The sequence below is a fragment of the Vicia villosa genome, linkage group LG1, assembly GCF_029867415.1.
Source record: "Vicia villosa cultivar HV-30 ecotype Madison, WI linkage group LG1, Vvil1.0, whole genome shotgun sequence".
Classification (NCBI taxonomy): Eukaryota; Viridiplantae; Streptophyta; class Magnoliopsida; order Fabales; family Fabaceae; genus Vicia; species Vicia villosa.
In genome coordinates this window covers 119,113,411-119,135,105 of record NC_081180.1, presented here as the reverse complement: position 1 = coordinate 119,135,105, position 21,695 = coordinate 119,113,411, and the positions used below count along the sequence as shown (strand labels likewise).

General features: G+C 34.9%; 3 protein-coding genes across 3 annotated transcripts; 2 read left to right on the top strand and 1 right to left on the bottom strand.

Moving 5' to 3' along the window:
- Positions 1-286: 286 nt before the first annotated feature.
- Positions 287-2,144, bottom strand: LOC131615572 (mannan endo-1,4-beta-mannosidase 4-like). The gene is made up of 5 exons (XM_058886746.1): positions 1,792-2,144; positions 1,409-1,603; positions 1,208-1,324; positions 902-1,098; positions 287-777 (listed from the first exon to the last, which is right to left on the bottom strand). The coding sequence occupies exons 1-5, from the start codon at positions 2,119-2,121 to the stop codon at positions 429-431; spliced, it is 1,188 nt and encodes a 395-aa protein (XP_058742729.1). The 5' UTR covers positions 2,122-2,144; the 3' UTR covers positions 287-428.
- Positions 2,145-4,006: 1,862 nt separating this feature from the next.
- LOC131652662 (uncharacterized) lies at positions 4,007-4,539 on the top strand. The gene is made up of 2 exons (XM_058922603.1): positions 4,007-4,270; positions 4,351-4,539. Exons 1-2 carry the CDS (start codon positions 4,007-4,009, stop codon positions 4,537-4,539), a joined length of 453 nt encoding a protein of 150 aa, XP_058778586.1.
- Positions 4,540-8,711: 4,172 nt separating this feature from the next.
- On the top strand, positions 8,712-10,449 carry LOC131652649 (mannan endo-1,4-beta-mannosidase 4-like). The gene is made up of 5 exons (XM_058922582.1): positions 8,712-9,041; positions 9,138-9,332; positions 9,599-9,721; positions 9,809-10,005; positions 10,089-10,449. Exons 1-5 carry the CDS (start codon positions 8,712-8,714, stop codon positions 10,447-10,449), a joined length of 1,206 nt encoding a protein of 401 aa, XP_058778565.1.
- The last annotated feature ends 11,246 nt before the right edge of the window (positions 10,450-21,695 follow it).

The window sequence follows — 21,695 nt, the reverse complement described above, 5'->3', positions numbered from 1 at the left end:
AAAAAAATGCGCAACCTACGAAAGCGCTTCTTGAAAAAGCGCTGCTATAGGGGGGTACAAGAGCGCTTTCTGGAAAAAGTGCTGCTATAGGGGGGATACGAGAGCGCTTTTTTGGCTAAAAGCGCTGCTATAGGAGGGGCTACAAAAGCGCTTTCAAAAGTGCTGTCGTTACCTACGGCAGCGCTGGCTTTGACAGCGCTTTTAAGCGCTTTAGTAGCCTAAAAAAAGCACTTTAGTAGCTCTTGACCGTTGTAGTGTATAAAGTATTATTTTCACAACACAAGAGGAGAAGGACTATTTATTGATTTAAATATATTTTTCTGTTATATAAAGTATTATTTTCTATGATAGAAATGATATGGTATCTATCATGCACAATTTTTATGGTTAAGAAAAATGGATAGGCTGAGAATGGTCTTTTTGCAATTCTATAACTTGATATTTGACATCTTGGTAGATTGTTCCTTGATGATCTTTGCAGTTGAAGGACTATTCTCCAAAATAACTTCAAAACCATCTCCATAACTTTCAATTCCTTGAGCTAGAAGTTGCCAGAACATTGCACCTGCACAAGAGCCTCCACTAGTAGCACTTGTAGATATAATACTGTATATTTCCTTATAGTGAGCATCCCTAGCATCTATGCTATATCCAGCTGTCTTTGAAGACATTCCAAACTCCGTTACAATAATTGGCTTTTGCAAAATAGTATTTGCATCCTGAATATGATCTTCTATCCATTTGTCAATAGCTGCACTCTGGTTTGATTTATTTAACCTGCATTATCCATAATAACTCGATTTTAATCAAATTCATTTACAAAACAAGAGGTAAATTTTTTTGCAAAATGTTAAAAAAATGATTATTTTAATCAAATAAAATGATGAATTTAGGGTTTTACCAATATTCTTGGTATGCATGAATGGTAGAAAAATCAATTTCCGGAATTTGATTGTTGGAAATAAAATCGGTTCCGACTAGCATTGAATAGGGATTTAACTGCTGCTTTGATTCACCATATAATCCTTCAAGCCCTATTTCCAGCAAATGATTGCTATCAATGGATTTTACATATTTTGCCATCTCACTAACCCAATTCTGCAATAATTTGATTTCAATGATAATGAGTAATTTTAAGTTTGGATATATGAATTTAAAAATAATAAAACATAAACTTATAATTTTTAAAAAATAAAAATAAAAGGACCTGAATTGATTTTCCTGTTTGATTTACACGAGGTTCATTAATAAGCTCCCAAGAGAATATCGTTGGATCATCCTTGTATAAAAGTCCATTTATGGTGTTCTTTCTTGTTAGCACAGTCTGCAATAATCAATTCAAATATTTTTGGTTAAGTTGATGAACATATGAAATTATTTTGAACAATCAAGTAAATTAAAAGTGTACCTTAATATGATTTTTGTAGTATTGCTTAACAACAGGGTGTGTAAAAAAGTCATCTTCATTTGTGATATTTTGACCACGTTCTCTTGCCCATTCAACATATTTACTTTTGCCTCCAAGTGCTTTCCAATTATTCACAAAACCTAGTATAAGTTTCACTCCAAATTTTCTTGCCTCAGATATTACAAAATCCAATCCCTACATCCACATGCAAATATTCAATGAAAATAATTTGGTTGAATTTTTTCGCCAAATTAAAATAAAACGCAAATCTTAGTTTAACCGACAAAACTAATATTATTAGGTTGGAGGTTAATACCAAGTCGAACCCTAAATCTCACTATTGTGTAGTGATTACTATTTAGTCTACACATTAAGAAAATTACCTTGAAAACATTTTCGTCATAAGAACCAGGAGAGACTTGAAGGGGTTTATAATCTCCTTCATTGAAAGCAAATGCTCTTCCTAAATTTAAACCATGTTTAGAAGCTTGTTCAAAAGCTGAAGTGACTTTAGGCCTAGTAGATGGGTCAGATGCCATAATGATAAACCAATAGGCGTTAAATCCGTTCACATAATGTGGCTTCCCATTTAAAACAAAATGGGTGCCTTCTCTTTGAACAAAACTCGCATCAACATTAGCTCTTTGGCAATTCCCATGTTGAACAATAAAAGACACTAAGAAATATGTCAATACGAAAATTTGGTATCCCATGCCTCTATTCTGAATCACAAAATCACAATCGAAAAAAAATGTGTGTAACTTAATCTCAAATTCTCAGTTACATATACTTGAAGAAAGTTGTATAAATTTGCTTTACATTTTGACCATACATAATAAGTTAAAGCAAATTTGACCATAAACAATAAGAAAATATTTGACCATATATATTAAGAAAATTTGCTTATAAATTTTGACCATAGACAATAAATAATTTTGTAAATAATTAAACAAACTAGGTAACAGACTAAAATATTTTATTTTATAAGAAAATTTTAACTTTTAAATTCATTGAACTATTGATGTATTTTATTTATAGATAGTCTAACATTATTTATATTAAGTGAATCTAGAAGTTAAAATTTATTTATAAAAGAGAATAGTGAGAATATATGTATAGAATGAAAAAGATAAATTAAAACACAAAATCATGGTTTTTGTAAAAAGTGTTCATCAATTTTACATCAAAAAAATTAAATCAGATATTTTTACTCTAATAATAAGTTAATGGACTTGCTCCAAATCTTATCATTAAATTTCATTTTAATCCAAAGGTCTCATTTAGTCGTTAATTCAAAAGTATCTATGGGTCTCTTTGTTTTTGCTTTTAAAAAATAGATTTTTTTTTTATATTTTTAAAAATGGATTTAATAATATAATATTAATTTTTAAAATATTTAAGTTTTTTTAATTCTATTTTTCTAAATTGGAAGACTAATTTTGATATTCTATAACATAAACATACATTATTGAAGACTAAAACATAGTCATAATCGTAATTTTTTCGAAAAAATTATATCTCAAAAAATATTTTTATAAAAAGTTATTTGAAATACCTTTAAATTTAAGTGATTTTTTAAAATTTTGATCTCTAAAAATAGTTTTAATAAAATGATAAAATACCTAAAATAACATGGTAAGAATATCTATTTAAACCAAATTTTCATTTGAAATTTTTATTAAAAAAAATTTAAATTATTTTTACACAAAATTATATTACATTATAAAAATTATTTTTAAAAAAGTCAAAAATAAACGGGTCTATATCTTTTTTAATTTTATAATTTCAATCAGATATACTTCCTAAAATAGATTTCACAAAGCTATTTAATTATTTTTTATACAAAAAATGTTTTTCCTATAAAAAGAACAAATATAATGTCTAACACAAATTTTAATTTAAATTACTTTTTTTAAGAGAATCCCTAATATAACGATTGAAACTATTTAAGAAAAAATCTAAATTAAAAAAATAAAAAAGAGAAAAATGACCGTAACTAAAAAAAAAATTTGTCACAAAAAATAATAAATTAAAACTTGTCCGATTTAATTAAATATTATTGTCACCGAAGTTAAATTTCAAGCTCCTTATTACAATTACGAGTTTAGTAGATATAATATAAAATTCTCAAGAATGTAAGATGAAATGCTAAAAATAAAATTACGTTTGTGATAAAAAAAATAGTATATAGCTTAAATTAAAAGACTTTTATTTCAAAAAAAAAATAAATTTTACATTAAATCTACTAAAATCGATATTTCGTTAAATCGTTAGCTTGAAATTTAACTTAAGTGACAAGAATATTTAATTTAATTGAACAAATTTATAATTTATAATTTTTTTTGACAATTCCTATTTTACATTACTGTCACTTTTCACTTGTTTTTTATTCGATTTAAATAAATCGTTACTTTAAATTTTAAATTTGTTGAGACTTGGAGATGACAACAACTCTTTTTCCCATATGCAGCCTTGAAGAGCAAAACCATCCGACCAATATCAAATAACTCTGCACTGAGGTTGGTACCATACTCAACAGTTTTGAAGACATTGAGAAGGAGATATTGGATTTCTATGGCAAACTAATGGACAGCTAACATGAATCTGAATGGGGTGGATATTGATGCTCTGAGAAATGGCACCCAAATCAATATGGAACAAAGAAAGAATCTGATCAAGCCTGTCATTGAAACAAAGATTGAGAAGGCCCTAAAGGGCATTGGTGATTCAAAAGCCCCAGGCAGAGGCTATGGCTCAATATTTTTTAGAGCAACCTGGAACATTATCAAGAGTGACCTCATAACAGCTATACAGGAATTTTTTGAGAAAGGTAAGCTGAACAAAGCTATCAATGAGTCCCTTGTAACCCTCATCCCCAAAAAAATGTTGCAAGCACAATTAGAGATTATATGCCTATTGCTTGTTGTTCCACTATTTACAAGATCATTGCAAAGATTATGGCTGAAAAATTGGGTGAAGTCCTTCCAGTTCCAGATATTATAAGAAAAAACCAAGCTACTTTTGTCCCTAGTCAGAAAATTCAAGACCACATATTGCTGGCATATGAACTCATTAAACGCTACTGTAGGAAAGGAGGCACTCCTAGATGCATGCCCCAAATGGACATTTAGAAAGCGTACGACATTATGGATATGAGGGCTCTTTATACCATTTTTAAGGAAATACGCTTCATTAGAAGATTCATTAGTTGGATTATGTTGGCACTTACAACTGTCACTTATAGACTTAGAATTAATGGTGTGCATTCCAAGAAACTGGTTGCTAAAAGAGGCTTGAGGCAGGGGGATCCAATAACCCCTATTTTGTTTGTAATCATCATGGAATACTTGCAAAGAAATTTAAACAAACTCCAGTGGGTTCCTGATTTTAACTTCCACTCCAAATGTGAGAAGCTTAAAATCATTAATGTTTATTTTGCGGACGACCTACTCTTGTTTTCAAGAGGATACACCAGATCTGTGGAGTTGATGACGGAGAAATTTCACGAGTTCTCTAAAGCTACTGAATTGGTTGTGAACCCACAAAAATGCAAAACATATTATGGCGGGGTTAATGATCAAACCAAGACAGAAATTCAGAAGCTCACCTCCTATGGAGAAGGGAAACTACCTTTCAGGCACCTTGGCATACCCCTCACAACAAAGAAGCTATCTAACCACTACTGCTTGGAGATTGTTGAAAAAATGGTTAAAAGGATCAAGTATTGGAGCAATACTCTCTTGAGTTATGCAAGTCGTCTTCAGCTTATCAGGAGTGTATTGCTTGATACATAGTCACCAGGTTTGCAATTCGCTTCGGTACGTGGTACGAATTCGGGTACGCGGTACACAAGTCTCAAAGAATTAGGTACGCAAGGGGTATACATAGTCAATACGCTATTTGGATTCGTGGTACGTTCAAACATAATAATCAGTACGTTTAATTAAAAATAATTTAGTCATTTTAAAATGGAAGGAGGAGATGAACATACAGTTTATTAATCTCACATAGAAAACATGCTAAAAATAGTGAAATAACTGAGTTGTTTGTCAATCACTATGTATTGCTATTTTTTTTTTAAAGCAAGAGATTATATTAAAACAACCAATATTCGAGATTACATCCCACAAAAGGGCCGAATAAGGAAATTACAAACCGATTGGAACCTAGCATAAGTAAAACAATGGGTTATTGCTAAACTCATAAAAGTTATAATTGGAATGAGTAATTTTCCCTATGAACGACCACCTCCAAACGAGCGCTTTACAACTCCAAACGACATCCCTCGAATTCCAAGAGCCGTTGTTGAAGACAATGTCGTTCCTACACAACCAAAGACTCCACAATGTAGCTAACCAAACGGTACCAATTTTACCACTTTTGACTCTCTTCGCACGACAAAAGGAACTCCAAGTCAAAAAACTATCTTTTAAATCTACTCCTAACTTAAAGGGTATACCAATCCACTCGGCAATTTCCCTCCAAACAATCCCGACATTCCAACAAAAGAGGAAAAAGTGAAGAATAGATTCATTGTAATTGGCACAGAACACACAATCAAGATTCGAAGTATTAGAAATGATACCTTTGCGCCAAAGAGAGTCCTTTGTTGGAACTTTATTGAGGAAGCATCTCCAACCAAAAAACCTCACTTTCAATGGGACATCAACCTTCCAAATATCATTATAAGCCGAATCGAACCGATTAACCGGACCAAAAGGAATAGAAGTGTTGCAAAGAGAAAGATAACAAGATGCTACCGTGTAATTTCCATCCGGTACCAACTTCCAAACAGCGACGTCTGATTTAGACTCCGTCAGCTCAGCCGCGGTCAGTGCAGTAACTAGGCTCTAGAGCTGATGTGTGTGAACAGTCATGCCGTTGAACTCTGGCTGTGCAGTGGCAGTGCTGGCCGTGAAATCAGAGGCTGAGGCTGAGGTTCCGAACTGGGCCGTGGCATTACTTGCTGGAGAATCAGAAAAATTACTGGCTGCATTATGCCCTACAGCAGAAATTGGAGCAAAAGCTTGTTCCATGTCCTCATTCATTCCTGTGTGTTGATTGTGAGCATGCCCGATGGGGATGCCTAAATCTCCCCAAAGCCATTCCCCATTACTCCACCCTCCCATGGCGCCAATAGAAACGTCTTGCAACTTAGAGTAGTTAAAAAGATTCGCGAACCGATCCTTTAAAGAGCCGCCCTCCAACCAATTGGATTTCCAAAATGAAATAGAGTGCCCGTCTCCAACCTGAAAAAGAAAATGGTTAGTAAAAAAATTCTCCGGAAGATCTTTCCCCAACAAGATTAAATCCGCCCACCACACCGATGTCTTTCTTCACTTCTTAACTCTCGGATTGTCGCAACTCAAACTAAGATTCACATCTTCATAATCTTCATAACGCGCTTTGAGCATTCTATACCATAAGTCTTTAGATGCTCCATAAATCCTCCAATGCCATTTCAAAAGAAGTGCTTTATTAAAAAGGTCCAACCTTCTAAATCCGAGACCGCCTTTCTCCACCGGAACTATGTATTGCTATATTTTTGAGTCCCACATCGGATACATTGTTAATTTTAAGAGCCATTATAATTATAAATAAAGGACATTGCAACCAGCTTTCCTCAAACTATCATGTTCTACTTGCAATGCAAAAGTGAACAAGAGGTCACTAATTAATTTTTTAATAATTAATTAATAGTGGTGGTTTAGAAAGTTACTGTGGCGTGCACGTGCAAACAGTAGCTATCTGTACCTCAAGTGAATTAGTATATACCTAGCGAATTATGTTACTATGGTTTGATATCACTTACTATTGGCTCCAATGTCTTCCTATATGCCCAAGCAGATTATAAAGATTGAAGCAATGTGTAGATCAGTAGATCCTTCTTTGGAAGGGTAAAGGTGAGGTGTCTCGTAAATCCCGTGTAGTCCGGAAAGGTATATGTGAACCAAGGACTTATGGTGGCCTAAACCTAATTTCCTTGAAGGAGTGGAACAAGGCTAGTCTCTCCAAGATTTTGTGGAACATAAGTGGCAAAACTAATACTCTATGGACAAGATGGATCAAAACTTATTACTTAAAAAACCAAACTATCACCATTGTTTCTATGAAGGACAATTGTTATTGGATTCTAAAGGCTACATTAAATCTTAGGGATGAGGTGTATATCTTGGAGGCATGGACTCAATGTCAACAAAACGACAAGTTCAATACTAGAAGCATTTATGAGGAGTTAAAAGGCAATACGTATAAGGTTGATTGGAGGAAGTTATTCTACAACAATATGGCTAGACCATAGGCTCTTCTCATGCTTTGGTTGGCGTGCCATGAAAGATTAACAACCAAGAAAAAGATCCTAAAGTTGGGCCTGTTCAATGATGGTACTTGGGAACTCTGTAGGCAGCAAGAAAGTCAAGATCACCTATTTTGCACTTGTGATGGTTTTCACCTTGTGTGGCAGAAAGTCCTTAATTGGCTTGATATCAATCACACCCCGGGAAACTGAAGAAAGAAGTTATGTGGGTTATGGCTGCAAGCAAAGGAAAGAACTGGAAAGCTACACTGCTCAAAATGGCCTTTGCGGAAATTATACATGAGTTTTGAAGATATAGGAATGAGAAAGTATATTGAAAGACCAAAGTGAACACAATTAAAGAAAATAGAATCATAGATAGTACTCCCTCCGTCCCAAATTATAAGAGAAATTCACTTTTTAGATTCATTGAATAATTAATGTATCTGGTCTGCTTATAGACCAGATACATTAATTATTCAATGAATCAAAAAAGAGAATTTCTCTTATAATTTGGGACAGAGAGAGTATTACATAGAAACTAGGCTAGATCCAACATGAGGACACACATAGCTAATTTACTTATGAAGTAGACTCCAATTACAGTTTGTTTTGTTGCTTAGAGGTTTGTGGGCTTGATCCCTTTTGCAATCGCCTTGTATTCATTGTTTTTGTTTAATTCAATGATATTCACTTTCCAAATAAATACAAACGTTAATATCTAACTATATTTGTTCTATTATAATGATAATCGAATGAAATTAAAGATACAAATGATATTTGATATGTAATAATTACTATATAATTATATTAATTTCAATTTATTGGATACAATAACTATAGTTATTAATATGAATATATTAATTGTTTTAATGAAAATCAAAGAATCAAATGATCCTAAAAAGTTAATATATTTTTATAATAAAAGACTAAGTTAATACTTAAGTGAGAATCTGAGAATCAACCACATACATTATTTTTTGTGATTTGTTGTGATAGAAGTAAGGCATGAGAAATAAAATTTGTGTTTTGACATATTTCATAGTGTGTATTATTGTACAACATGGGAATTGCCAAAGTGCTAACGTTGGTGATGGTTTCGTTCAAACAAAAGGCAACCATTTTATTCTTAATGGGAAGCCACATTATGTGAACGGATTCAATGCCTATTGGTTAATGATCTTGGCATCTAACCCATCTACTAGGTCTAATGTTACTTCAGCTTTTGAACAAGCTTCTAAACATGGTTTAAATTTAGGAAGAACAATTGCATTTAACGATGGAGATATTGATCCCCTACAAATCTCTCCCGGTTCTTATAATGAGACTGTCTTTGAGGTAATGGTTTTTTTCTTCGATTTGATATAAAAAAAAAAACATTATCTTATCGTTCGAACTATATTGCTTACTTTGAATGTTTGCATGTGTAAGTAGGGATTGGATTTTGTGATATCAGAGGCAGGAAAATTTGGAGTGAAACTTATGCTAAGCTTTGTGAATAATTGGAAAGATCTTGGAGGAAAAATGAAATATGTCCAATGGGCAAGAGAACGTGGTCAAAATATCACAAATGAAGATGACTTTTTTACCGACCCTCTTGTTAAGGAATTCTACAAAAATCATGTTATGGTAAGTATCTATGTAGCGCCGACACTTCGAAATAAATGCATGTCCGTGTCTGTGTCAGGGTCGAACACCTGCACCGACATCTGTGATAAAATGTTATTTATTTATTTTTTTCAAATTATTATCAGTGTGGTTGTATCAGTATCAGGATCAAATTCGGCTTGTCTGTTACGTACCATAATTATTTTCGGCTTGTCTGTTACGTACCATAATTATTTAATAGAATAATATCCACATGTTCATCTAATTGATTGAATGGATTTTTGCAGGCTGTGGTAACAAGAAATAACACCATAAACGGGGTTTTATATAAGGATGACCAAACTATTTTCTCTTGGGAGCTTATGAATGAGCCTCGTTTCCCAAATGATTCTTCTGGAAATTCAATTCAGGTTCTTTTATTTTTATTATTAACTTGAGCTTGAATTTATTATTATTATTATTTTTTAATTGATATATCAAAACTTTATAATTTGTAGAATTGGGTTACTGAGATGGCAGCGTATGTGAAATCCATTGATAGCAATCATTTGTTGCATATTGGAAATGAAGGGTTCTATGGGTCTGAAAAGCAGCAGCTCAATCCCCTTTCTATTAATTTTGGGACTGATTTTATTGAGAACAATCAAATTCCTGATATCGATTTTGCCACCTTTCATTTATACGATGATAGATGGTAATTAAATCCAATATTTTTTAATTTTATTTATTAATTTAGTTATTATATCGTGTAAAGTGTTTTATCATGAATATATATAGGTTAGAAAACAAAACGGAGGAAGAGAAAAGTGAATTTGTTGACAAATGGATAGAAGCCCATCTTAAGGATGCAGATACTGTTTTAGGAAAGCCAATTATTTTAGCAGAGTTTGGGAAATCTTCAAGAGAATCACCTGAATATACCATAGCTAAAAGGGATAGTTATTTTCAAAAAATATACAATGCTATATATACTAGTGCTGCTAGTGGAGGTTCTTGTGCAGGTGCAATGTTCTGGCAACTTTTGTCTCAAGGAATGGATAGCTTTGGAGATGGCTATGAAGTTATTTTGGAGGATAGTCTTTCCACTGCAGAGATTATCAAACAACAATCTACCATCATGTCAAATATCACATTCTAGATTTTATTCTATTATAAATATATTTGATATTTTGTTGTATTTATGGAATAAAATGATAATAATTATTATCCAAATATTTTTTATTAATAATTCTTAATATTTCTTAATAATCCAAATATAAAATTCTTAATTTATAAATATGTAAATTTGCATTCTTAATTTCTGAAATTTGAATTATTTTGTGAAATCTATATATTTAATAATTAATCAATGGGAGAATCATATAGTAATTTAAATCACATATTCTTATAATTTACATCAAAAATAATATTGATGTGATTTTCAATTTTTGAAACAGTGAGATATTTTATTTATATGCTATGATTACGAACTTATTTCATCTCTATCACAAAATATTACATTCTTAAATTTATAATTATTATTAATTATTAAATTATATCATTTTGAATTGTGTTGATCTATTACTATAATCTTTTGTTTTATTATAATGGCTTCAATTTATCTATATGAACCATTTGGGATGATATTGTAAGTTATAAAGTCATTAATATTCATTGACTCATGATTGTTCCAGGTTAGTTGTATTTTATTTTCAATCTCATGTGACTTACTATATATTTGCACATAAGGAGAAATGTGTTTCTATAATATTATCTACTCCATTGTGTTTGAATTACACCAAATCTATGGAGATTTCTGAATCAATTTTGATGAACAAGATTCAATTATGCAGACACTGAATTGTTGATTATCAGGAGCTACAGGCACTGAATTCACAACAGGAGTTACTGACGCCACTTGTTGAGATTGATTTCTGAATCGACTATTCCTCCCATGAGAAACAGCATTAGCATCTGATTCCTTCTTCTTCTGGAATGAAGAACCATACTTCTTCGCACCACCAGACGAATTGTCATTCCGAACCAGACGACCTTCTCGCACAGCTTCTTCCAACCTGACACCCATACCCACCATTTCGGTGAAGTCTACAGGAGCACTTGCAATCATCTTCTCATAGTAAAACGGACCAAGAGTCTTAAGGAAAATCTTAGTCATCTCTTTTTCTTCCATTGGAGGAATCACTTGGGCGACAACCTCACGCCATCTCTGAGCATATTCCTTGAAAGATTCCTTCTCTTTCTGCATCATAGCTCGCAATTGATCCCTATCAGGAGCCATGTCCACATTATATTTGTATTGCTTCACAAACGCTTCAGCTAAGTCATTAAAAGTGCGAGTATGAGTGCTATCAAGGCCCATATACCACTTAGAAGCAGCTCCAGTCAAACTGTCTTGGAAATAATGGATCAACAGACGTTGATCATCAGTGTGAGTGGACATCTTCCTTACATACATCACCAAATGTGCCTGAGGGCAGGAGTTTCCCTTATACTTCTCAAATTCAGGTAATTTGAACTTAGCAGGTACTTTCACGTTGGGAACAAGGCAAAGATCATGCACATTCTTTCCAAACAGTTCTTTCCCATACAAGGCTTTCATTTCTTTCTGCAGTTCTTCAAACTGATCTTGGAAACCATCCATTCTGTCTTGAATTTCACTTGGAGCAGCATCATAAATGGGCTCTGGGACAAAAGGACCAGTATGAACAATAGGAGATGTGTTAACCATAACAGGAGTCAATGGACGAGTCATCTCAGGAACAGACAAATAACCTTCAGGCATGCCCCAGGGATATCCATTAGGCATACGTTGCTGGGTAGCACCAACAGGAACAGCAGGAATGGTTGTAGCAGCAATTTCGGAAATCACAGTGGTCTGACCCTGAGCTTGGGCGTTGGGAGGAGGAACCTGATTCTGATTCTGAGTAGCCATCAATGTCTCAACCAGAGCAGTGAGACGATCCACACCAGATCTCAAAGTAACAACCTCTTCGCGTAGCTCACGATTCTCTTGTTCAAGACCTTCCATCTTCTTCTTGCAGTTAGCTCGAGTGTTATACCGGTGAGACAGTTTGATTCTGTATGAAGAACACTGAATAAGACCTCGGGAATACTCTCGGAAGCAAGACCAAAATGCAGAATGATGCATGAAATGAAATGCAAATGGTTTTTATTATTGGTTTTGAAGGAACTTTAAGACATTAATTGTAAACATTAACAAAAGCAACATAAAACATAACAACATTCTTCATTAGAAATGGAAAAGCTTACAAAAAGATTCAAAGATTCAAAATTACAAAATAAAGGAAAAACTAGAAACTAGAAGGGAACACTTCTGATGAAGATTCAACTCCTCTCTGCAGCTTCCTACGGAGCTTCTCCAACTCATCTTCATAAAAGACCTTCAAATGAGCATTCTCGACCATCAGCTTATCAGCAACTTCCTTCCATGCAACTGAATCTTCATGACTACCAGAGGAAAATAAATCCTCTTGTTGTCTCTTCCGCTTTTCCATCTGATATTTTCAACTGAAGGAGTTCTGCTATCTCATCAACCTGAGGCTCTTTCAATTCCTTTGCACTTGAATTCCTGAAAGTGTACTTTTTGATGCTTCTCTTTTGATCCATGGTACCTGTGATGTTTACAAAAAATGTCTCTAAGTTCCTTGAAAACCATTTGTGAATGTCATTTTTATGAATGCATGAATGCATGGTTTATGCATCAATCACAATCAAGAGCACACAAGATCACGGCAAGTCACACAAAATCACACAATCAAGGTTCTTAGGTTCGACGTCACGAGCATGGAGCCATGGGTCTACCCATCCCACAAGGCGTGATCTAAGGAGTTTTGTACCTGCCAATCGGGTTCTACAAAGGTTCCCAGAGTTTTCAATCTTCTATCGGATATTACCGGCACGCACAATTGCTCATGGGCGCCAATAATATGCCTAAAAAGACCTCGTCTGAGCGTAGTATCGCATGACAACAAGCTCAAATTGGTACTTGATCTTGTTTCTGCACTACATCCTAAAAAGGCTTAGATGGGTTAAAAAGGTTCTAGGCCATTCAGCTTCTACGGACACTCACTATTGAAAGTAATAGCGTTATCACGATTGTTCGTAACAACCTCTACTACCTTCCATGAGGCCTCCACTGATTGGGGTTCCACCATATGACGCTCATGGTAAGGATTGCTCCTGACATGCGACTATTGGTCTTACCACCTCCTATCTCAAGTTACTCACCAAAGTTCGGGTTAGAACTTTATCTCATCACAGAGGAACCATCGAGCACCAAAAAGAAAAAAAAGAAAAAGAAAATAAACAAACAAAGCACACAACAATATATACAAATAAAAACACACAGATAAACAAAAATAGGCTTAACACACTTAAAACTGGCTCCCCAGTGAAGTCGCCATTTTTTCTGTAGCGGGGAAAATCTGATATCGAAGCCATGGGATTGACTCGAGTCAATATTTCATTTGAAATCGCCACCGCGCTTTATTTTTTCAAAGGAAAAGGGAAAAGAACGAAAAACCCAAAGTTTTGTTTTTTTTAAAACAAGAAAGAGAACTCAGGTTCGGGTGTTGATTATATGAGGGGAAGGTTTTAAGCACCCCTCATATCTGTGGTATTCCACAGGAACCTTTTTGAAAATCTATGTCGTGTGTGCTAAAAAAAAGGGTTTGTTTTATTTTTTAAAATAAGCTCGGCAAAGCGTTAATCTTTGTGCCTACATACCTCCTCGGTGCAATGGAGAAGTCAGAGCTAATGTAGTTCCGCTTAAAGGGAAAACATTTTAAAACGAATAAACACTTTATCGTCGTTGGAGAGAAATACACAGCCATTGATCTTGAGCATGAGAACAAATGAGTTCTTTGCTTCGCAAATGAAAGAAGGGCTCCAACTCGGATAAAATCGACGAGTATGCCACTAGCTCTCTCACGCGGAAAAGATCTCATTATATCAATCAATTTCAAAATCGTGGGGTATAACCACTCGTTCCGACAATTAACAGTGTCTAAACTTTTGAAGAAAAAGCCACTAAGGGCAAAAGATATTTTAAAAAAAAAGGTATTGAAAAGGTTTGCAAACATAAGAATATTTTGAAAAAGGGAGAAGATTTTGAAAATTTAAGAAGTGGGAGGAGATGAAGAGGCTATCCTATTGCGTAAAATAAAAGCTAAGGAAAGAAACAGTCTAACCGAAATAAGAAGCCAACACTTGACATTGTGAGTCAAGGTAGATTTCCCATCCTTTGGAATATCAATACTAAACCAACATTATCACTTGGGGATCCAGATGAATTTATTATCTTAGCACCACTTTGCATTAAGCACATTAAGATTCTGACGAAAATCGGGCAGAGTAACGGCTGTTTTCAGGTAAAATCCTTATATCAATGCCTTGGAATTAACCATCAAGGGCTTTCAAGGAAATACCTGCACACATAAACAGACAACAATCCAATGCCAGACAGACAGAACAATCACAAAGTAATAACAGAATGAGAGTCCAGCGCTCCTAAGTCCATAAGTCCGAGTCTCCAGAATGCTAGGGATAGTAACCAATAGTCCAAAAGAGAGCCTTAGGTGTTTTTTAGATTTTTGTTATTTATTAGTGTTTTAGCATAAAAGTAAAGTATGGTCCAAGTGGACAAAAGAAAAATAGCGGAAACATAAACATATGTCCAAATGGACAAAGAGAAAAATAGCGGAATGTAAATATGATGAAATGATAAAATAAAGCAATAAAGCGAGAAATATAAAGAACGGTATAATAAATTGCGGAAATTAAAGTTAGTTGTTAAATGTTAAAGATAACCATCTTGAAACTTGTCAAGTATGTTATCAAAGTTAGTAGTAAAGATCGATGGTGAGTGAAGGATGTTCTCGGATTTAAATTCAATGGAACTTTATCAGAAGCTTGATAAAATCATAGCGACTACACGATAAATTTCCATAAGTCTTAAATCAACCGCATACAATTCTCTTCCATATTTGATCTTTTTTGTTCGGGACACGAAATATTGCGCTATGTTAAGCAGATCGCCAAGTGATTTATGTAGAAATCACCCTACAACGAGGCCGGTCAAAACTTTATGTGCTAATGCATGCGAGAGAAATGATATGTAAATCATTCTCCGAAAGCAATACCGCACGAAAAGAAAATAGGTAACGATCTAGTCTTTACTAAGAATCCATAAGAATTCTCAAAGTGTTAAGACTTTCATCGATCAAAAGAAAAAAAGGAGAAGAAGAAGATAAAATGCATAAAGTAAAGTCAACTCACACTATCATTAATATCATTCATCTAATATTATGGATTTGGTCCTTTCAAACTTATCAACATCCTAGATCCAATGATATTAATGAAATGGAGGAAGAAGAATAAAATTCACAAAAGACAATCAACTCACACTATCATTAATATCATTCATCTAATATTATGGATTTGTTCCTTTCAAACCTATCAACATCCTAGATCCAATGATATTAATGAAATGGAGGAAGAAGGAAGCCAAAACAAGCATAAAAAAGGCAAAAAACCACATTCTGCCAGCAGGAAATCGATTTCATGCAGGGGGAAATCGATTTCCATAGTGCAGTTTTCAAAAAAACAAGTTACGTTCAGCAGGAAATCGATTTCAGCCTTAAGGAAATCGATTTCATCAGTATAAATTTCAGCAAAAACATCATTTAAAGGCATGAAACTTGATTTGAACAAATATACAAACACCTTATGATCACACATCAACTTGAGCACGAAATTTCCATCACAAAACCAGCAAATATCATCAATATAGCATCAAGGATGCATTGAACACAAGCAATAAAGATCTACATCATGGATCTAGCAAATTACCACTTCTTGAACAAAAGTCTTGGAGTAGCTTCAAGAGCAAGCACAAAGTGTACAGATCCTTCAAATTTGGAGGTGAACAACCAAAGAAAAGAGAGAAATGTAGGAGGTTTAGTTCAAAATTAGCAAGATTCAATGTGAATCTCACTAATCTTATGAAAATGAACTTTGGCTGAGGATTTTGGAAAGGGTGAGAAATGAATTTGCAAGCAATTTTTTGGCTCTCCAAGCTTGAGAAATGAGAGAGTAGTGGCCTCTATTTATAGGATGAGAGCAAGAGTAGTGGCAATTTGGTCATTTGCTCTTAGTTAATTAACTTGTGTTTAATTGGTGATTAAAGTGGCATTTAAATGGTAAAAAATGGTAAAATGAGGTTAAAATGGAATTAATGAAGGGAATTATTTTGGTGAGATGGAAAATTGGTAAAATGACAAAAATGGTCAAAGAAAATAGGTGCCAAAATCAAATCAAGCTTCCCTCTCTATTTTTTTTGAATTTCGCCTTAAGGAAATCGATTTCCCCCAGGAGTGAAATCGATTTCACTCTGTTCCAGAAGAGAATTTGGCGCAAAATACACTAGGGAAATCGATTTGCCCAGGAGGGAAATCGATTTCATGCTGTCTAGAATGTGATTTTGTTGAAAATTGCTGTAGGGAAATCGATTTACCCAAGAGGGAAATCGATTTCATCAGTCCAAAATGTGGAAAATGCCTTGTTTATTGCATGTCTTGGCTTGGTACCTACAAAACAAAAGCCTACAAAGAAACAGAGCAATATTTTTGGTATTTGGGTTAGTATAATATGCATACAAGATAAACAATCATTGGTGCTTGACGGTCCCTCTTATTGATGAGGTGAGTGCAACACCACAAACAAAACTTCCAAGTGAAGCTCTTGATTAATGATTGGGATATGAATGATATATGATCTTAGGGTCAAAAATTGGGGTATGACAAGGACTAACAATCGTAATGGGTATCGAGTCTAATGCCTCTGTGTTGTTTGTGTCGGTGGAGAAATCGCTGATGTGAATAGTACCGTTAAGCTTTCGTCGGTGTTGCAGACATGGACACCGATGTGGCATCTCGAATGATGCCTGGTGATTTTGATGCGTATTGTGAGTGTTGAGCGATAAGATCTTCAGATTGAAGTATTCGACAGGTAGAACGAAATACAACTCCATAACTCTTTCTCTTAGACTATTGAGATTGTTTATCAGCTTTTATTTATTTTGCCCGCATTTACCTTTCCGCACCCAAATCATGAAACTTAGAACGCGAGATAGTCGAACGGCAGTTCTTCTCACCAATCTCTGTGGACACAATAAATTCTCGGATAAATGTTTCCAAAACTTTTGTTGCTTGCCGCTCTACCGCTCCAACAAAATGGCGCCGTTGCCGGGGATTGGTTGAGATTAATCGCATTACGATGGTTTTATGTTTTAAGTTTCGTATATATGTCCATAGCGTATATTTTGTGTATAGACTCATACTTGTATTTTCTTGTATAGTTATGCTTGTTTCGTTTTGTTTGATAAACTGACTTAACAAGTTGAACTCGGATTAGCTCTTAAATTACATATCTTCACTTTTCAACTTGTTTAGTCAATTTCACCATTCAGTTGTAATTTGGTGTTTTTACACAGACTTGTATATACTTTTGCTTTTGATTCGTTTGTTAAGTGTTTGGGCAGGACGTTTTCTTTAGGTTGCGTTTGAGGCGAAAGCATTGGCGTACCGCGAGGAAGTTTCTTACCATTCGCGAAACAATAAAGGCGTCGAGCTAACAACGTTAAACGAGCGCTGGTTGGGAGGCACCCCAACGGTTTTATTTTTCTGTTTTTCTGTAATTGAGTTGTGTAGGTGTTAAGTGGTGGCTCATTGGAAATTCTAGTCTTTTTAGACTAGTTTTGTTTTTCTGGTGTAGCACGCGTCGCGCGCTTATGGGCGTGCCGCGCGCTGTGTTGCTTCTGGCCAGTGACCTCTTTTTAACGGGTCACTCGGCTTACCTTTTTCCCACTTAGACCAAGGCTTTCTAGTATAGTTTTTATAGTTTTATTTTTCAATGGTTTTGTTTGTGTTTAGTTTCAAACTTTGGCCCGTTCGCTTGTGGTCGCATTTGGTAATTCTCCAACTTTGATTGATTCAACAAGCCGGTTGTGCGGTAATGATTGATCGACTTTGTACATAACAAGGTACTCGTTTATCTCTTTCTATAGCATAGCATGTTTAGGAGACTTGTCATTTGTACAATTTTCATACTATTCATTCTTTTTGCATAACTTGCTCATGACTTGAATCACAATTAGTTTACCCTTTTTACCATAAATGTGAGGTGGCTTTCCATTGTGTATATATGCGAGTGACCGACATTTCTTGTTTTAACTAGATATTAGTATGTTTAATCTTTCATTTGTACTGATTTTGTGAATGCACGAAAGTGATCAAGGCACTTGTTTGATTTTGAGCACAACTACCATAAGCCAAATGTCATTTTACCTTGTGAGTGTGTGACCATTAATAACCCCTTTTGAGCCTTTTTGTCAATCTCCATACTGTTTTTGCTTAATGCTTGTCTATGAGCGGTTGGTTTTCATTTGTGTATGGATGTTTGATTCTTTGTTTTCTTGAACCCGCATCTATGATGTTTAGTTGGATTTTTACCTTGCCTAAGAAAGTAGGGAGTATTCACTTTATGTTATAGTTGGATTCAAGTTGGGGAGAAGATGTTTGCCTATTTATGATGTGATTGATATGAGATAGTGGAAAGAAAAGAAAAAGAAAAAGAAAATATGTGAGAAAGAAAGAAAAGAAAAAGAAAGAAAAACGAGAAAAGTTTGAAAAAGAAAAGAACAAAAAGAGTTTGGAATAAGAGTGTGCTAATAAGTATTATGTTTTGGTTTGACAATTTGTGATAAAGAGGAAGTTTGATTGAAATTATATTGTTAAAACTTTGTGGAAGTAATTACTCCCTTAGGTTTAGACAAGTTTTTGTTTCGATTAGCTTTAGGACTTATCACTTGTTTGTTAACCGGGCCACATTACAATCTTAAAAGCCCTTGTGATTCGTGCCGTTGCATTTTCGATACTATTTTTGGATGAATGCATAATTTTGTCTTTTGTTTGCAAGTTTGTCGGGTGTGTGTCAAAGTCCTCACCTTTCGGTGTTTTTCATCTACCGATGAATTTTTGCTAGCGTGATTCGTGATTGAGCTTGTTGTTGTTCAGAATGTTTTGTATGATTTTTGTACTTAGGATTCGTTTCGTTTTCATGTTTTCGTTGTAGGATTGTGGTAAATATTTACTTTGTTCGTACATTTTTGTTTGAACCGTACAATTGTTTCGTTTTTCCAAATCTTGTTGATTCTAGATTCTTTGGATTTTTACCTTTGCGATTTGAGTGTTTGGCCTTGTTTGAGGACAAACAAATTCTAGTTGGGGAGAGTTGTTAAGTGCCAAATTGTAGTTATTTTGTGTATGTAAATAGTGGCACTTATCGACGCTGTTTGTTAATACCGTTTGAATAATCCCCCGTTTTTTGTGTAATTACGTTTACTTTACGAATACTTTTTTTTTCATACACTTTTATACCGTTTGATATTTTTGTTGTATTTTTGTAGGTATTCTTGCGTTTTCGGAGTCTTGAGGAATAAAGTGTCGAAGACACGGCTGCGAGAGCAAGAGGAAATAATTTTGCTGTTCTGGTGCAGGGCGCTACGCGCGGTGCAGGGCGCGTCGCGCGCTCTTTGAGTTTGAAGAACAAAATCTAGCGGAAGATTGGGCGCGTCGCGCGGTTTTTAGGGCGCTTCGCGCGCTAGGGCACGTCGCGCCCACTGCGAAACTCAGTTTTGTATAAATAGTTAATAACATATTTTTTAGGTTTTTTTATCACTTCTTCTTGACAAGTTGAGCTCTGATCCTTTCTTGGTGGTTTAGAGGTTTAGGAAACACCATTGGGTGCGATGTCATGTGGATTGATCATGGATCTGTCTCGATTTCATTGTACCGGTGAGATCTTTCTGGTTCATCTTCTCTCTTCCCTTTGTTTCATTCCAATGGTGGGTGTTGTATGTATATTTCTACTCTTATTGTATGTATAGTTGTGGATCTTGGGATCGGTTATATATATTTGCTTTACAAATCATCATTGTTGTTGTTCTTGATCTTTTTGCTTAAATGCTCTGGATTTGTGTTGTTGCAGACATGGACACCATAGATCTTGATTAGGAATGATAAATGTTAGTTTCTGGTTGCAGACATGGATTTAGGACTAACAATCGTAAGGGGTATCGAGTCTAATGCCTCCGTGTTGTTTGTGTCGGTGGAGAAATCACTGATGTGAATAGTACCGTTAAGCTTTCGTCGGTGTTGCAGACATGGACACCGATGTGGCATCTCGAATGATGCCCGATGATTTTGATGCGTATTGTGAGTGTTGAGCGATAAGATCTTCAGATTTAAGTATTCGACAGGTAGAACGAAATACAACTCCATAACTCTTTCTCTTAGACTATTGAGATTGTTTATCAGCTTTTATTTATTTTGCCCGCATTTACCTTTCCGCACCCAAATCATGAAACTTAGAACGCGAGATAGTCGAACGGAAGTTCTTCTCACCAATCTCTGTGGACACAATAAATTCTCGGATAAATGTTTCCAAAACTTTTGTTGCTTGCCGCTCTACCACTCCAACAAAATGGCGCCGTTGCCGGGGATTGGTTGAGATTAATCGCATTGCGATGGTTTTATGTTTTAAGTTTCGTATATATGTCCATAGCGTATATTTTGTGTATAGACTCATACTTGTATTTTCTTGTATAGTTATGCTTGTTTCGTTTTGTTTGATAAACTGACTTAACAAGTTGAACTCGGATTAGCTCTTAAATTACATATCTTCACTTTTCAACTTGTTTAGTCAATTTCACCATTCAGTTGTAATTTGGTGTTTTTACACAGACTTGTATATACTTTTGCTTTTGATTCGTTTGTTAAGTGTTTGGGCAGGACGTTTTCTTTAGGTTGCGTTTGAGGCGAAAGCATTGGCGTACCGCGAGGAAGTTTCTTACCATTCGCGAAACAATAAAGGCGTCGAGCTAACAACGTTAAACGAGCGCTGGTTGGGAGGCATCCCAACGGTTTTATTTTTCTGTTTTTCTGTAATTGAGTTGTGTAGGTGTTAAGTGGTGGCTCATTGGAAATTCTGGTCTTTTTAGACTAGTTTTGTTTTTCTGGTGTAGCACGCGTCGCGCGCTTATGGGCGTGCCGCGCGCTGTGTTGCTTCTGGCCAGTGACCTCTTTTTAACGGGTCACTCGGCTTACCTTTTTCCCACTTACACCAAGGCTTTCTAGTATAGTTTTTATAGTTTTATTTTTCAATGGTTTTGTTTGTGTTTAGTTTCAAACTTTGGCCCGTTCGCTTGTGGTCGCATTTGGTAATTCTCCAACTTTGATTGATTCAACAAGCCGGTTGTGCGGTAATGATTGATCGACTTTGTACATAACAAGGTACTCGTTTATC

Coding starts and splice junctions, on each gene's coding strand:
- LOC131615572 (XM_058886746.1), bottom strand. CDS start 2,121: ATGGGATACCAAATTTTCGTATTGACATATTTCTTAGTGTCTTTTATT. Junction 1,099..1,207: donor AAACAGGAAAATCAATTCAG/GTCCTTTTATTT, acceptor AAATTATTGCAG/AATTGGGTTAGTGAGATGGC. Junction 778..901: donor CATGCATACCAAGAATATTG/GTAAAACCCTAA, acceptor TGGATAATGCAG/GTTAAATAAATCAAACCAGA.
- LOC131652662 (XM_058922603.1), top strand. CDS start 4,007: ATGAATCTGAATGGGGTGGATATTGATGCTCTGAGAAATGGCACCCAA. Junction 4,271..4,350: donor AAGCTATCAATGAGTCCCTT/GTAACCCTCATC, acceptor ACTATTTACAAG/ATCATTGCAAAGATTATGGC.
- LOC131652649 (XM_058922582.1), top strand. CDS start 8,712: ATGAGAAATAAAATTTGTGTTTTGACATATTTCATAGTGTGTATTATT. Junction 9,333..9,598: donor TCTACAAAAATCATGTTATG/GTAAGTATCTAT, acceptor GGATTTTTGCAG/GCTGTGGTAACAAGAAATAA. Junction 9,722..9,808: donor CTTCTGGAAATTCAATTCAG/GTTCTTTTATTT, acceptor TATAATTTGTAG/AATTGGGTTACTGAGATGGC.